Below are 17,116 nucleotides of genomic sequence, written 5' to 3'. Positions count from 1 at the left end.
CCAACCCCTGAAATCAGATGATGATGGGCTGAACAATACATGGATCATCAGCTTTCTAGACTTGCATAAAGTTGGAAATGGAGAGTAATCAGTCCCAGTGACTAGCTTATTCTACCTGTCCTCTCCAGGATGTCCCATTGTTATCACTGTGAACAGTTAGATAAAATCTTACATGATTTGTGTTAAACAATGCTCACATATAGACGAGGTTCTACACTTTTCTCCCTGTTGGAGTCCACTAATGTAATCTGGAGTCTTTTGAGGAAGTGACATCTCACCTGTAGGCCCAGACTTGCCATCTGACTAAACAGGCGAATGCATGATGTGATAACCTAAACATGCCGCTCATTTACCTTTACAGCTGCATGTGCTGCTTATACTTGGCAATTGTGACATTTTAGGAGCCAAGAGAAATAAACAATCCAGATGCTGTAAATAATTTTAGTAGGTGCTAATTATTATTATTTATTGTTTTATATTACACCATCATATTCCATAGCACTGCACATAACACATAGCACATAACAAGTAGTATATAACATAACAATTAGACCTATAAAACCACAGGTGAGGAGGGCCCTGCTCAAACGAGCTTAATGTTCTATGTATTGAAGTAAATCAAAATGACTTACATGTATATCGGATTTGGTTTCTTTTCACAGACTCGTGCATATTCCCAGCCGTTAGGATGAACAATGTCACTTTACATCTGGTAATTTTTGTATGTCTTTTTGATTTAAAAAGGTATTCAAGAGTCCCCTATACCAAATGGCCACTCGCTTCCAGGACGGGACTTCTTGAGGAAACAGATGCGTGGAGACCTCTTTACGCAACAACAACTGGAAGTGTTGGATCGAGTATTTGAGAGGCAGCATTACACAGACATCTTTACAACGACTGAACCTATCAAACCTGAACAGGTATCACACCAGTTTTATTTTGGATTACGTGTAGCTTAGCATATGTTCTATATATGTTCTATAAATTGTCGTGTCTTACTGAATTCTTCACCCTGTCATGGGCCATGCCATGGAAGTGGTTAGCTATTTTCCAATACGAGAGTCTGAAGTAGCTGTAGAAATGGAATAGTCAACAAGTGTAAAACAGACTAAACTACTGAGGACTAAATAATTCCAAATGAAATTGGCAAATACAAAATATTCTTTATCACCAGAATCAGAAAGGTGTCGTTCACTGTGTGACATTTGTGTTTTTGGATTAGTATCATGTGTTTTAATCAGAAAAGGGCCATGAAAAGAGGGAAGCAGTGGGGCAAGTACCTCCTGGATTTAATGCAGCATGTCCATGATGGCTGGATCATTTATGTGTCTTTTTTAATGGGATTTCTATGTAAATCTGTATTATACATGAGTGGATAGTGCAAACGGACTGTACTGTCTCCCAAATGAGTTTTGGGTTTGGCTGGCTCACGTGACTGGACTTGTTTGATGGGGTGTACGTTGCTAGTCATGCCTTGTGTTTAGATAGCTAAATAATATGTCATTAGGACATATAGGCATGTTGATGTTATATTTATAAGATGACATTTTTTAATGTCTGTAGATTTTTTTGACCAGGGTATTTTTTCCGTATTACACAAAACATTTTTTGCTCATCTGCATATGCTTTTTTGTTTTGTTGAATCACTGGTGGTGTTTCTCACAATTTAGCTGCTGGTGGACATGTCCACACTGCCATCGGGTTATAAGAGCTCAACCTTTTCATAAGCAACCACTCTGGACACATTGGGCATCAATCAGGACCTTTTCCAATTCCCACTTTTCTGAACTAGTTATAAACATGCAAAGATGATCAGCTCATGAATAGCTCACAGAGCATTGGTTCTATTCACACCAGCTTACTATGACTATATATATATATATATTTGGATGTCGTGGGCATATTAGTCATCTGGTACTCTTCCCACTGCAGGTTATATCCCGTTCTCTTCTTTCTGGCGAAATCATGCTGCTGTCAGCTGGCTGCTTTGCTTAGTTATCAGACTGCATGAGGCTGCCCTTGTTCACCTCTGTCTGAATCTGTACATGCGTGAGGTGGGAATAGCTAGCAGGTCAGGTTCAATTTCTAAACTGCTCTTGTCACGATGACTGTACGATTTCAGGAATTTTTTCTTCCTCTCTGTTAATCACATATCTTGTTAATGAAGCAATTATTTCTATTTCTACAGTTTTGTCTGAACTTAATCTCTTTAATATCCTTCATAGTGTAGGTGTATAAAAAAACAGAAAAAAAACAATGTGGATTCAGTTAGAAGCAAAATATTTTATATTTATGAAGAAGAAATATTCAGGGACAACAAAAGCATGTCTGTTATGAATACCTGAGAACTGTCCGAGTTTAACCCCGCTTCCCTAGGTATCTTGGTCACCAGAGATATGGTCCACCTTCCTCTTCCTACTACTAATGCCTCTCACTATACAACCCAGCACCCTGCATTCTTTATTGTCTGCATTAAGTCATCAAAAATAATTACTCCTAAATCCCTCCCTTCTGTTGTCACCGACAGAACAGTGTCCCCAATGCTATATTCTGCTTTGGGATTATTAAATCCTAAATGCATTCATTTACATTTATCAAGATTATACTGCTTAGACAGCTGCCAAACTTTGCGACCATTCTTCTAATTTACTTAAGTAAAGACTCGGCAGGTCTACCCTGTTGCAGACCTTTGTATCATCTAGAAAACAAAGACATGCCTTAAAATGAAGACCTTCCACTAAGCCATTGTTCCATCTGTGTAATTTGTACCATCAGATCTGGAATAAAAAGGGAAAACAAAGACCTTCTGTAATATCACTAATAAAAATATTAAGTCAGGTCCCAATACTAATGTCTGGGGTACCCCACTAGTACCAAGTCCTTCCTCTGAATATACACCATTAACTACAACCTTCTGCCTACTGTCACTCAACCATTGCCTATTCCATTCAACTATTTTGACATCCAAGTATGAAAAAAGCCTTATTTACTTATAGGATTTATGTGGGAGACAGTGTCAAATACGTTACTGAAATCTAGATACCTTATATGAACAGCTCCTACCTGGTCTATTATCTTAGTTTTCATTAATATATTTTTTTTATAATTATCTTAGTTACCCATTCAAAAAAATAATACATTTAGCAGGATCTCCTTCTAGTTTCTGATCATGTAAACCATTTAATTTCAGATATTGAACAATCCTATATTTTAGTATGGTATCCAATAATTTGCCAACATCTGGCGCAAGACTTACTGGTCTGTGGTCGGCTGAGTCTTCCATTCTACTTTTTTTTATGAGGTGGTACTACAGTTGCCAACCTTCAGAATTACTCCTGCAAATAGTGACTGGTTGAGTAAGTGTAAGTGACACTTCAAAGGTCTTTTGATAACTTTAGGTGTATCTCATGGATTTATCTATTTTAGCTTGGAGAGCTCAAGCAGAATTTTATATGTCACCCTATTTCTCTTTGGTAACTGGAGTTCCTCAGCTTCCTCTTTCTCTGAATGTATTTCTTTATTTAGGCAGTTGGCCAGATCTTTATCGTCATTGATATAATTCCCCACATTTGTCTTTAGTTTAGTTATGTCTGCTTTATGTTTTCTTATCTCACTTATATATCTAAAAAAGGTTTTTGTTAACCTGGTCATTTTCTCCTCTGTGTGTGTTTTGGCGCATCTAATAATGTGCTTTGTATCCTTATGCTTATCTTTAGATTTGTTCCCATTTCCCTAATTTTGAGTATGTTTATAGTTCCCAAAAACTTGCTTCTTCTCCTTCAGTATACTTGCCACATCTGCGGAGTACCAAAGTTGTTCTCTTTTTCTTTTAGTCTTACTAACAAGTTGCAGTGTTCTGCTGCCTTTAGCAGAGCATCTCTTAAATAGGTCCATCTCTCCTGGACCCCATGTAAAGATATACAGACCATCAAAGACGTCACCTACCAGTCTCACTATTTTAGAAAAAATCCACCTTCCTAATGTGGTTCAATGCAACCTCTCTCCTCATATTAAACCACACTGATTGAATATCACTGAAGCCTCTCCTACAGTGACATTTGAAATTAAGTCTCTTGACTAATTCCAGCACAGCCTCTTTTGGCCTCATGTTGGCTCCTCTACCAAATGCTTTAGACACAGTCCCTGTAATGAATTTAGGATGTCTATGGTCCTGGCTGACCCTGCTGTTTGTTTTTTTCCAATAAGGGAGGTTAAAGTCCCCCATATCGATAACCTCAACCTTTCATTGACATCTTAGTCATTTGAAGTAGCAGGTGGCTGAGCCCCTCTGCGTGTTGAGGTTACCCAAACCCTTTCTAGGTTCTTCTTATTACTGTGTTTAAGGTTAACCTTTAAAATATTTTTACATAAAGGGCCTTCTGCCATCTCAGTCCTTTCTTTATAAATGTTTATGCCTTCGTAGTGCTGGAGTAAGGGATTTGTGGGCCTTTGAATGCACTTTAGAAAATAAAGGTGGGAGGGCCACAATACAATGGGCAGGGGCTAGCTACACTTGTAGAGCATAAGGTGATGACTTACTAAGCTCTCTTCCCTTAGCATCTCCCTGCTCCATAGTACAACAACAGGCTACACCTATGAACTTTTGTAACTGCTGTTGGACTGATGGGACAATTAAAGAGACATTCAGCTTTATGTGCGGTGGGGTCGCCAGCTGGAGGTGAGTAGCTCTCACCTGCATACTGCTGAGCCATGAAACACATCTTCATCAAGGCAAAGAAGCAGGTGGCATGGAAACATACCAAATGATTAGCAAGAATTTTTGTGAACCCCTTTATGCATTTTGATGCAAAAACACATGAATTATAAGGTAACACTCAGACATCATATGCATTAAAGTGCCTGTGAGAATTGATGTGTACCTTTAACAAAGTGACTAAGATACAAGGGTATGAACATCAACCTGCTAAATGTAAATTAGGAATATCAATTTCATAGGTTTTTTTTTAAAATCCAAACTTGAGAAGCACACCTACAATAGAATTTGCTTATATATATATATATATATATATATGGAATTTAAGCAAACCTGCCATAGCCATATGAACATTTTGAAAATTGGTTCTAAAGAGTAATAATACTCGCTATATCCAAATGGAAGTCCAAGCAATGTCTGTGTGGCATTGACTAGAATTTATGTTGTTCGATATATGACCCAAGCTCAAAACCTCAGGTCCTGAACATTCTATTCCAAGAATTTAACATTGACCGTAAGACTTTATCAAGCTGCTTACATTTATCAAACAATTTTAGCTGACAACCTATTCAATATATGTCCTATTGATGGTGTATTGATTCTTGTATGTCAGACATAAAGTATAAAACATTCTAAGCCAGGGGTTTCTAACAGGTCAGCTCTCTTGCTGCTTCTGAGTAGCTCTTGATTCACTGCCACACTCCATGTCAACAGGAGGGGGTAGTGGATGTATCTATTCTAGCACAACTAACTTAGAAAGCAATACAGTTAAAAATCAACCAAGGCATAATACAGTAACTAAAAAAAACATTCAAAATATGTCTTTAAACACCCTAATTATTATTGTTTCAATACATTTTCATAGCACACCACTCTTAAAAAAAGTGTTAGGTCAAAGACCGCTGATCAAAGTTATGAAAACTTGGAGAGTAGTGAGAAAGGGGCTGAATAGAATAGCTCTTTGTCCTATATTATTATTATTATTATTTACATAACACCAACAATGTATGCAACCCTTCTTATAATGCATATATTCAAGGGAAATGACAAAACTAGAACTGACAAACTAAGACAAACTTATTCAGTAGGTAAAGAGGTCTTTATGAAATCTACCCAAGAGTAGAAAACAGAATGTGTTTTTTAGGGCTGCAACAAACGATTATTTTCATAATCGATTATTTGGCCGATTTTTTTGATTAATGGATTTAAAAAATAAATGTAAATGTTTAATTTATTTAAAATAATTTAATAAACAAACAGGATGTTAAAGACAAACAGCAGAATAAAAAAACATTGACATCCAAATATGCCACTCTGACCCCCTGATATGCCTTATACCCCCTATATACCACTGTGACCTTGATATGCCCCCCCCAGACTTGATATGCCCCCCCCCGCGGGCTCCAGCCAGCGAACGTTGCGCAACGCGCGCAGACCACCTCCACTGTGCTGGCCGATACTTCCGCTGGGGCTTCTATGGTGGAGCACCGGAAGGTCACGTCACGCTGGTGCTCCATCATAGAAGCTCTAGCGGAAGTGGAGGACAGTAGTGGAGTTTGTCTGTGCGCATCGCAGACACCCCACCACCACCCCCGGATGTCAGAGAGGAGGATCCGGGTCCCCTGCAGCGCTGCTGGGGATCTGGATGTTAGTGTTATTATCCAACCTGTATTTGATAAAACGAGGAGTATTTTTCAAAGCATTTGCTCGGAAAAAACCCTAATAATAAAATCGATTCAACTACTCGATAATGAAATTTGTTCACTGTGAGTGCATGCAAGTTGGCAAAAAGTGCAGCAGCAAACCTGCAAGTGATAACAATCATTATCAATTTGCATATACTCAACTGAAGGAGAGACAAGTTGATACGAGTTAAAAACAATGTAGCTTGCTTCCGAGATAGAAATGAAAGAGACGCACAGAGCGCATCCAGTGCCTCACCCCATTTTTTTAATTGCTATTGTTTATATAAATGTCCTTTGATATGTGCCTAATTTTGCAAGTTTTAGATGAGGGCATGCACGATTTCATTCATTACCCCATGGTCCAAATATGTTTATCCTATTTTTTTCCATGTGAGTATTAATGCTTTATGTGGCTTTATATAGGTTTTTGTGGCTGCTATCTTGTGCCACATCATGTGTTCAGAAATCATTGCGAGAAAGTAAGGGGAAAAAATGTGAGATGTTAGTGTTCAAAAATATACTTCTGAATAACTTAAAAACATAACATTTTACTATAAAAAAAAACAGTAACAGAACTGATGATTTTCGGTGCTAGACTCCGTTTATATTTTACGTCTAAGGTGGCAGTCCTATCCATTACTTAATTAAAAGCCATTCAACATACCTATATAAATCATCATCTCACCTATTACATACATACACTGGTTTTGGAAGCTAGCTCTTGTAGCAGTTCTTGACAACCTGATTTCTGTAACTACAACCCGCCACTTTTCCCCTTGCAATAGAAAACAAGAGAATCCTTCCCGATTTACTCTCGGCAGACTATTAAGAAACACTGGCTATTAATTTGGCTTTTGAGTTTTCACTAAAGCCCATAAAAGCGCGCAGTTGTCAAATGGAGTTCATTTTAATTTCCTTTCAATCACAGTAAATTATTCTTGTGATAAATCAGCTGGGGCAGCCTCCTGGCTGTAATAGAAACCCTAATTCCTGGCTAATTATCCAGGCCTTTGCTGCCAACAGATCAATACTACTACAAAATAGAAAGGGCTCTAGGTCTTTCACCAGATAGACAAAGAAACAAGACAGTTGGGGAAAATTGTGTCATCAATGTGACCTTCTACTAAGTTCAAAGGTCAACAGGGGTTAAACAGCACAATTTATTTTCTTAAAGGAACATGTCCACATTAAGATGCTGGATTTCTGTAGCAAAGTGTTATTTTCAATGATTACGGCATGGTCTTCAGATGTATTGTCAGTTGTTCATTATGCACGTGTCTAAGTGGTTTGCCTATGGGGATTTAGAATTTTGGTCTTAACATAGACTAGCTCTGTTCATTTATCATGGACGTTTACCCTTGACCTCATGCCTATTGACATACCTGATTGATCACACTAGTTTTTAACAGCTGATGTTCTCTGTATCACAGCAATATCCCTTCAAGTGCTTGCTATAGACTGTTAGCTCCAGTGGCGAAGGCTTAGGGATGTGTATTGCAACTTGGCATTATCTAAAAGACATGCACTGACAGAATTAAATCAAGTAACTTCTGTTAAAGAACGGGCTACAGCATGTAGAATTCATAGACGGCTGTTCAGAGATGATTGATTTGGTCACCTTCGTAGCGCCCTCCAACGTTCCTGTTATTATGTCGCAATTTGTTTTGCATACTGTGTTTTTTTGTGAAGAAGGGCAGAGCAGAGCTGTAAACCACAATGCTTTGCTTAAACGGGAATATACCGGGGAAAATGTTTTATAGTTTTTCTTTTATTATTGCATTTGTTTCTTTACATAATATAATGACAGTTTGCATTACATTAGGTCTTTACCTACTGTATCCTGAAAAAAATGTTTAGAAAGTCATCTAATTATTTATTGGTTTGCAGTAGCGGATTCTTACTTAGCACTTAACTGAAATAAAAATAGAAAGATAGGGCACTATTTTTGGTATCCAGTCACTGCTCAAACTGCTCTGGAACAAAAGTCTTTTGCCTTAAGACCTCATTTGTAATCATGGATCTCTGTTTATGTCATAAGATGGACTGTTTGACCAGCTAATGTGTTATAGCCCATCTAATGGCTTTCAAATATTATTGACAGTAGGTCAAATGAATCTGTGCTGAATTTGACCTGCAATGAGTTTCAGACCTTCACCGTGATCCCCCTATTAAGCACCACTCTATGGCCTTATTCACTGTTTCGGCAACCGCAAAGTGAGCGAAGGATTGATTTAGAATGTTCACATTGAGCATCCCTCTAGTATTCAAAGAGTTACACACTGTACTATTAAATACAAGAATAAACACACTAATAAATAGCTAAAAGCTGATATACTTCTAATGTAAGATGCTCCAAATCAGAAATATACCATAATAATGTATGTATCCATATTGTTGTTTTTCTATGAAAGGAATTTGATTTGTTAAGCTCTATTTAGAACTGCATACAGTTCTAATAAAGGTTGTAAATTAAATATTAATGGTGTGTAGTGAAGGTTTTTCATTTGTGTTCTGCATTTCACGTAAAATTAATAAATGGAGAAAAATAATGAGCAATTAGATACCTTAGATCAGAAAATACACGGACGGGAACATTGAAAGAGCTTCAATAGCAATATTGACTTGCCTCCTGCAGCTTTTTAACTGTAAAGAGACAAATAGATAAATAAATCTATGCGAAGAGTAAACAGGCTGGCTGACGTGCTTAATGAATTGAACTTTGATTGCAGATAACTAGATATAATGCCAGGGTTTTACATCAACTGGATTAGAGCCCTGAACTATTTTTATTTTTTAAAAGAGGAGAGAAAATATAAATATATATATATATATATATATATTTATATGATACATCACCATAAATAAGATCAGTACAAGGTCTCCAGCTTTCCAGGTGGACTATGTCCTGGGAACTTTCCGTGTCCATTGGAGGTCCGAGGTCTGGTGTAAAGTAATTACTATAGCAACCAATGGAATGTTTTCTGCTAGTTGCTTTAATTTTGCCACTTTTTACTAGAATTACAGTTTGCAGGAATTGTTGTTTTCTGGCATTGTTGGTAGATTGCAGATTTTTTAAAACACACCAATATGTAGGGTATGTGCTGCATCTTACTCTGAAAAATCCTAAAATAGTTCATAGACCACAACTTGGAGGAAATCACATTCTTGTTATTAAACTACAACTCCCCTAAATGTCTTCCAGCTCTTGCGTGTTGATGGAGGTATCTATGGGACTTGTAGTCCAATTTGATTTAGCGGTCTACACCTGACTGCACCCTGTCCAAAATCAGAGGTCATTAATGTCTCCTTTAGATGCTAGATTACATGTTATACTGCTCTTTCCTTTTTTAATTAAGTACAGCCACTCTGAGAATAATTTTGGAGATACCTTTTGGAATTACATCGGGCAGTGGTATGTGTGATAGAAGGTAATTATCCCCAAGTTAGATTTGTCCTTGAAGACAATAATCCTTCCAGACTTGGACTTAAACGGAACAAGACAATATTCTATATACCACAATGCCAGCCAAGCAGTTATTATGCTGGCTATTTAGAATATGAATAGGTGAAAAATGTGTGCCTTTCACATTTAGCAGGTTATGGGATCTTTTTTGTTTAATTGTAAGATGTAGCCAAGGACTGATTAGGGGTTGAGCCTTTACATCAGAAAAAATGGGCAAACTAGATGGGGCGAATGGTTCTTATCTGCCATCAAGTTCTATGTTTACATACAAGGACATACCTACAAGGAGCATCAGCACCCACATGGAATTTGCATTTATAGTTTTTATTTTTATTTCTTTAGAAATCCCTAGATCTTCTGTTATATTATATATTCTTCTTCTTCTTCTGTTCTCACTGTAATCTTCTATGCATGCATAAAGGAATTTAGGGATCCCTCCTTTGGTGTCAGTGCTGACAGCAGGAAGGGAATCCTGTTCAATACAAGCACTGTTGCATTGTATTTATTCAGTGACGCATTTAAGCAATGCAGAGCACCACCCTATGGACAGCCCTCTACATACATAAAGAAAACACGTATGTTAATTTGATTTTAAAAGTTGTATGTCCCATTCAGCTTTTATACTCAAAGATGACCCACTCTAGAAGAGGCTTTAAAATGACAATTATCATTAAAATGTTTCCTAAGTACTACATCACTTTTGTATTCTGCAAAATAGAAAGACATTTCCAATATGAATTCTTTCAATTGGGCTTAATGCTGCTGTTATAATGTATCTATTGAGAGCCTTTGCCGAATACTAAAACAAATAGATGAATAGTGCTACTACATGAACTTAGTTCATCGGGAGATTTATCGAACTTGGAGTCATTAATTCTTTATTGGAGCGATAACGTCCTTATTACACTAAAGAAATTCCATTTTATCATGAAAAATGCTGTCCAACTTCAGAATTTCAGAAACTCCATACCATTTAGAACCGGACCAATAGACCGGACATGACCATGTTAAGACACTTATGTTGATGACATAAGGCAACCAGTAGAACAGTTATGATATACAAGTTTTGGAATCTCACAATCTTCACTGAAAAATCTCCTCCGTATCGCTTACCACTTTATTGTGTCATGCATTGTGTTTGTAACAGCAGCATATTAAAACTAAGTCAGTGAAAAAGATACCCTATTAAATATGTTAAGGTCTGGGCAAAAAAAAGTAAGTATGACAATGTTTTTCACAAGAGGGTTAGTGAGATTTTCTAGGAACCTCATGATTACACAACTAGTGTAGGGTTTGTTATTTTCCATGCAGAAAACTGAATCAGAACACGATCACAGTGGGGGTGATCTGGTTCTGAACATTGCCTTATGGTTTCAGCAGGTTCGTTGGCTTCCACGTTTGGAACAGGTTGAGTTTTCGAGTGGCTCAGCAGCACAGTGGCGCGATTTTCGACTTGCTCTTCATCATGAGCCCCACAGCCGAACCTCGGTAAGTCCACTTGTTTTTTTTTTTTTTAAGAAACTTGGAGAGCTCTTGCCTTTCCAGGTAATCCTTCAAAGGAGGATTTCCCGCTGCCTTTCACTGGCTTTTTTTTCTTTTTTTTTTTTCTACAGCTGTATTTTTATGATTTTTGTAGAATTAAAAAACATTTTTTTTGGCATCTTCTCAAAATTAAAGTTTATATTTTAATTATCAAGACGTAATTACTTAAAATTCTAAATTGACTATAGCTTCTTCTTAGTAGTTACATCCTCCAAAACCACTGATGATAAATATAACATTATACGTAGACCATTATCAAAAAGTATGAGGTGAAGTATGAGGTGAAATTATACAAGACTGTTATTATTTAAGTATAAATATGCTTATTTAAATAATATTTTCCTTTAAAAAAACTAGTTAATAATGCTATATTGTCATATGGATTAAGAATTGACTCTATACTGCCACATCATTTTTCAACACATTATATAGGCCTAGATTTTTGGGCACGTGCATGCCATAGGATGTGTCTTTTAGTGTGTAATGTGTAAATGTCAAGAGTCTATGTGGAACTCCACGGACCATCAGAGAATGCTAGCCAGATTTATCCATGGCTGCAAATTGTTGTTGATGAAGTACATTTAAGTTTCAAGTAGAAGTTAATGGCCTTTGCAGTTTTATGTGTACATCCATAATCTTAAGAGTGGGATTATACAATATATGAACCATATCTGCTAAGAGTAACCCTGCGTCAATGTGCAATTCTGTAGCTATTACACAAGTTTTCAAGGGACTGTTCCACATTTGGTGCTTTGTGCCATAATTATTCATTATGAGAACAGTTCAATCTATTTTGAAATAAAATCTAGAATATACAGTATATAGATGTGTGTATATATATATATACATATATACAGTATATGTATATATATATGTATATACAGTATATAGATGTGTATATATATACAGTATATGTATATATATATGTATATACAGTATATAGATGTATGTATATATATATATATATATATATGGTATATGTGTATATATATATATATATATATATATATATATATATAATGTGTGTGTGGTTTAATGCAGTAAAGTAGCACTGCTCATCGTCCTCTGAATAGGCATACCCCAAACTGGCATGACAATATTAAGTTTTATGTCTGATTGACAGCTTTGTTTGAGGTAAAACTGAAATAAAATCAGGACATGAGATCGGTCGTCTGCTAATTTCCTAACTTTTTTTTAAATGAGACTTAACATTGTAGAAGGAACCCGAAATATCTTAAATATACAACTGCTGCTTCCTAACCTGATCAAACGTGGATACACCAGTTCAATTTTTATTTATTTTTTTTCCCCTTTCAGATTTTGTATTTCATTTCCCAGCATTACGGGAGCCAATTTAAACAGCAAATGCAAATATTTTCCATCTCTCATTCACACGGCTTTGTGCTCACGGGGCAGTCACTTTATTGTATATGTGTGTGTTTGCGAGAGATTTACTGCCTCCTGGTATGCCACATGTCTTAAAAATTACAGTGTCCATTTTCTACCGAAATAATTTCAACGAAGAGTGGCTCCTATTACAGCCGGAGACGCTTGGACGTCATGATTTATTATTATTTATGGTCCCAGGGCCTTGTTTATGCACGACGGGTTAGGTGCGCAAGATTGCAATGCCATTATGCAAATGACATTGAATGTCCTTTCGGAGCCTAAATAATTTTTGTGTTGGACGATTAAACCTCATCTGTTATTGATATGGGCTGCAGTTGGGCTATTAAAGAGTCCCAACAGTACTTACTCCCAGTAATGGGAAAATTGAGAGGAAGAGCCTACACAATTGCCTCAAGTGTGCTGTGATTGTCTAGTAGGAGTAGAACAGAATAAACCTTCGGAACAGAAATTGTGTTTACTACTTAGGGATAAATAAAGAGAGGCGAAAATGCAATAAATTACACTTTGTGATTTCAATAGGCAGAGTAGAGCATTTGCGTTCTATTCAATTTATTTATATATATTATTTATTTTTCGGTAAATTACAAGTAGCCGGGAAGGATTCCCATACAGGGCATAATACATTGGACAAGTGAGGGAGAAGGAGGGGAAGAAGTGGTTTGGTGAAAAGAAAAAAAACAAGAACCAATATTCAACATGAACAAGGGACCTCACGTCACCAATCCCCCTCTCTCCCCATCTCTCTCACGCTCTCTTTTTTTGACACAGCTGTGCAGTCACATTTTGATCAGTGTTGATAGCTTATGAATTCCAAAATTGACAAAATTTACAGAAAAATGAGGATAATCCATCTTCCTTAGCAGCCTGTCAGGAGCTGGCTATACTTCATAATCCCCAATTACGGATGCTATTTTCAGACATTTACATGCAGATATTACGCACAAATGAAAACGAGAAACAAAAGAGTGAATGGAAAATCTAGCTGGTTAGAGGTCTAATGGGTAGCGAAAGGAAGCGTGAAAGATATAACAAGGATGTTACATGTATGTAGTGCGTAGACTTTGGTTTACACAAATCCCAGAAACCGCTGTGTGACTATGCCTATGGCATACGTACCTGCATTGGTATTATAACTAAAACGGTGTTGTCATTTGCAAAAGTATTTAGGTAATATATTTCTGTATCTGCTGCGTTGATATATAATAATGACAGTAGAAAATAACAAATTGGTCCATCCAGTCTGCCCCTTTTCTATTAACATTTATTTATGCGTTCTTTAAGATAGAATAAATAACTAACCATATGCACATCCCAACCTTTTTAACCCCTTAATGACAAAATGCATTGTTTTCAATGGGTTTTGGGGCCGCCCATTATCCTTTTGCTTGTTCTATTTCTGCTGGAAGTTTGTTCCTTTTATCCACTACCTTTTCTGTAAGTAGAGTTTTCTCACATCAGTCTTCCGATCTTGAACTTTACGCCATCAGGTTCTGATCCTCCTCTTGTAGGTTACATATATTAAGCTTTCTAAGTCTCTCCTGGTTATATGTTATATTTTTGTTAACAAGTACCATGTAACATCCTCGCTTCTTTGAATTCTCTCAATTTTTTTATGCCCTGAATGGGACACACTGTTATAAAAATATATCTTACCTTATTTATAAAGTATGTTTTCAGGACATATCTGCGTAGACCTTCCTTAGTGTTAAGGTCACAGTATAGCCCTCTATAGACTGGAGTCTAGAGAAGGCTGTTCCTATGTTATCATTATTTGATACGCTATCTGTCTCCCCAAATTGCTAGAATATAACTATTAAACTGACCATAATCCATCTAACAGTACCAATCATAGGAAATAAATGAAATAGAAAGACGTTTTATTACATTTTGTTTTTAAAGATTTTTACAGCTTTTATTTCTGTAAAAATTCTCAAGTGAAGAGCATGTTGTTAATTTACTGTAAATTGTTGTTTATTGAAAATACCATTAAACAGGCGGTGTGAATTATCACAACTTAATATTTACAATTTATACATATAGATTAAATATTCATATATATATATATATCTATCCAATTTGCATGCTTAATAGAGTATTTCTATATAGCATAAGCATGCAAAAACAAAGGGTCATTGTTATCTATTGCAAAATTAGAGTATTTATATACCTGAATTGGCCTGGAAGTAGTGCAATAATAACTGTATATTAGCAATGTTCCTAATATGATTTGTTGACCTGTTTGCAATGAACTTGCAAAACCTGAACCCCTCGTTGCGACTTATCTAAAGTAGAGTAAAAATTAAGAAGACCAGGTGAGGGATGCCCATAAAAAGCATGGAAGTGACCAATCAAAACATATTTATCACTTCCTATTGTTCTATGAAGCATCTCAATGAAAAAAAGTTGTTACAGTACACTCGCCTAGCATCTCAGGATCAATGTATGACCTTTGGCTGGTAAAGAAAGAGGGCTTGGATTGTATTAAACTAAGAGGACGCTTGACAGGATGTACCTCTAATCGAATGATGTCCATTTCTTAAAGACATATTGTCATATGGACCTAAATATTTTTTTGCATCATTTGACTGTGATAGAAATGAGCTCCATATTTAGAATATGATAACCGTGCATTATTTCTGTAATATTTATATACCAGAAAATAGCAATATCTTTGACAATTTGTAAGGCATGATAGACAGTGGTGTATTCTGGCATAAGCTACAGTCCCAGGGAGAGGCAGCTCCCAGCATGCCACTACTCCATGGGCTGGTTGGGGAGATCAGAAATGACTGGCCTAAATACACTATGGAGGACTCTATCTAGCCAGCACAGCTTCTGTAGATAATGTACTTGGTAACGCATTAGCTTAGAATCCAGTGCACTGGGATATGTGATCATATCCAGGGCTTTGCATAGAGGAGGTAAGTAATGTGGGGCGGCTGGGGCCATGCCCTGGCCCAGGCATAGGGCAGCACTCCATTAAAATATGCCACTGACTACAACCAGCTTGCAGAGTAGATGGAACAGTACCTTTAATGTAAAATAGAAAACTGGCTTGGGGAACCTGAGGCATAGAAGAGACTCCTGTGTATTTTTTATACTGTAATATTAAAAGTGTGTAATTGAATTATTTAAATTAATTTGCGATTGACAGACAGTATTTGACTTCCTGGATGAACTGTACAGCACTTTATACTCTCCCTTTGGGAAGTCAGGTTTCTACTTTACAGTATGTTAATTGAATTTTTTTTTTTTGCTTATTAAACCCTTAAACATATCAGTTCTAAAATCCTGGCATTAGGCACCAGTTTGTTTTTGCCTTCAATGCTTTGGATTCTCAGAGTCGTTCGTTTAAGTTGATACCTGTTATTGGGCTAACATAGAAAAATAATTAAAGTTATATAAGGTTTTGAGACCTCAAAGGTATTTTCTTCAGATGGAAACTGAATCTCACAAAGACTAAGTATGTATATATTATTGACTAGTTTCATATATATAAACATATTATATAATTACATACATACATATTTATATTATATAAAATAACTATTTATAACACTATTTAATGCATTGTTTCTATGAATAGCTTGAATTTCAACCAGACAATAACATTGACTATGAGAGGCAAAACATATATTACTGGAATCTGTGGTCGAGTTTTATTAATTTTTGATATACGGTATGTTAATGCCCATTGTAAACATTTTAACTATTTCATTTGTAGACAGTTTTGTTAATCCTAGTAAAATGAGAATGTGACAGAGATCAGATGCTGTACATGGTCAAGTCTGATAATGAAGGTGAAATTATTTTGTGAGCCACTGCATTCTCACAGAGGGATGCCCAGATCACAAAGCACTTACTCTCTTCTCCACATAATTCTCCCTTTGATAGTAGAATGTCATTGTTTCCATCTTAAGCTTGTACCACCTCTGCAAACCCCCCCTAGATCATTCGGGATGGGACGAACCATTGCCAGACATGCAATATACCCAAAAGTCTCCATTCAAGGCTGCCCTCAGGGCTTCAGTCTTAGTCACTCGCTAGTGATGTTCTTTCTAAAGGACTGTCTAACCAGTCTAGTGCCCAAAATTACATTTTTAGTTTTTAATGCGTGTTGAAGTCCATTGACTCCTGGGCTTTGTTGAGTTATTGGAGTTGTAAAATCTGCTTCTCAGTAGCCGAGTTTGTGTTAGACGACAAATGTTCCCAGAAAAACATATGAAGAAGGCAACATTTTACAAGGTTTAAGGTTTTGGGGGGGGGGGGAGTTAGAAAATGTAAACTAGAAAATGTTTCTAA

At 36.5% G+C, this 17,116-nt stretch overlaps 1 protein-coding gene across 1 annotated transcript in view; it reads left to right on the top strand.

Moving 5' to 3' along the window:
* Positions 1 to 17,116, top strand: part of PAX5 (paired box 5) — a 90,109-nt gene that overhangs the window by 39,412 nt on the left and 33,581 nt on the right. The window contains exons 6-7 of the mRNA XM_053470064.1: positions 745 to 920; positions 11,240 to 11,350. Of these exons, the coding sequence (XP_053326039.1) occupies positions 745 to 920; positions 11,240 to 11,350 (287 nt within the window). The remainder of the gene's footprint in view (positions 1 to 744; positions 921 to 11,239; positions 11,351 to 17,116) is intronic.

This window comes from Spea bombifrons, chromosome 1 (genome assembly GCF_027358695.1).
Source record: "Spea bombifrons isolate aSpeBom1 chromosome 1, aSpeBom1.2.pri, whole genome shotgun sequence".
Classification (NCBI taxonomy): domain Eukaryota; kingdom Metazoa; phylum Chordata; class Amphibia; order Anura; family Pelobatidae; genus Spea; species Spea bombifrons.
This window is presented reverse-complemented; position numbering and strand designations above follow the sequence as displayed.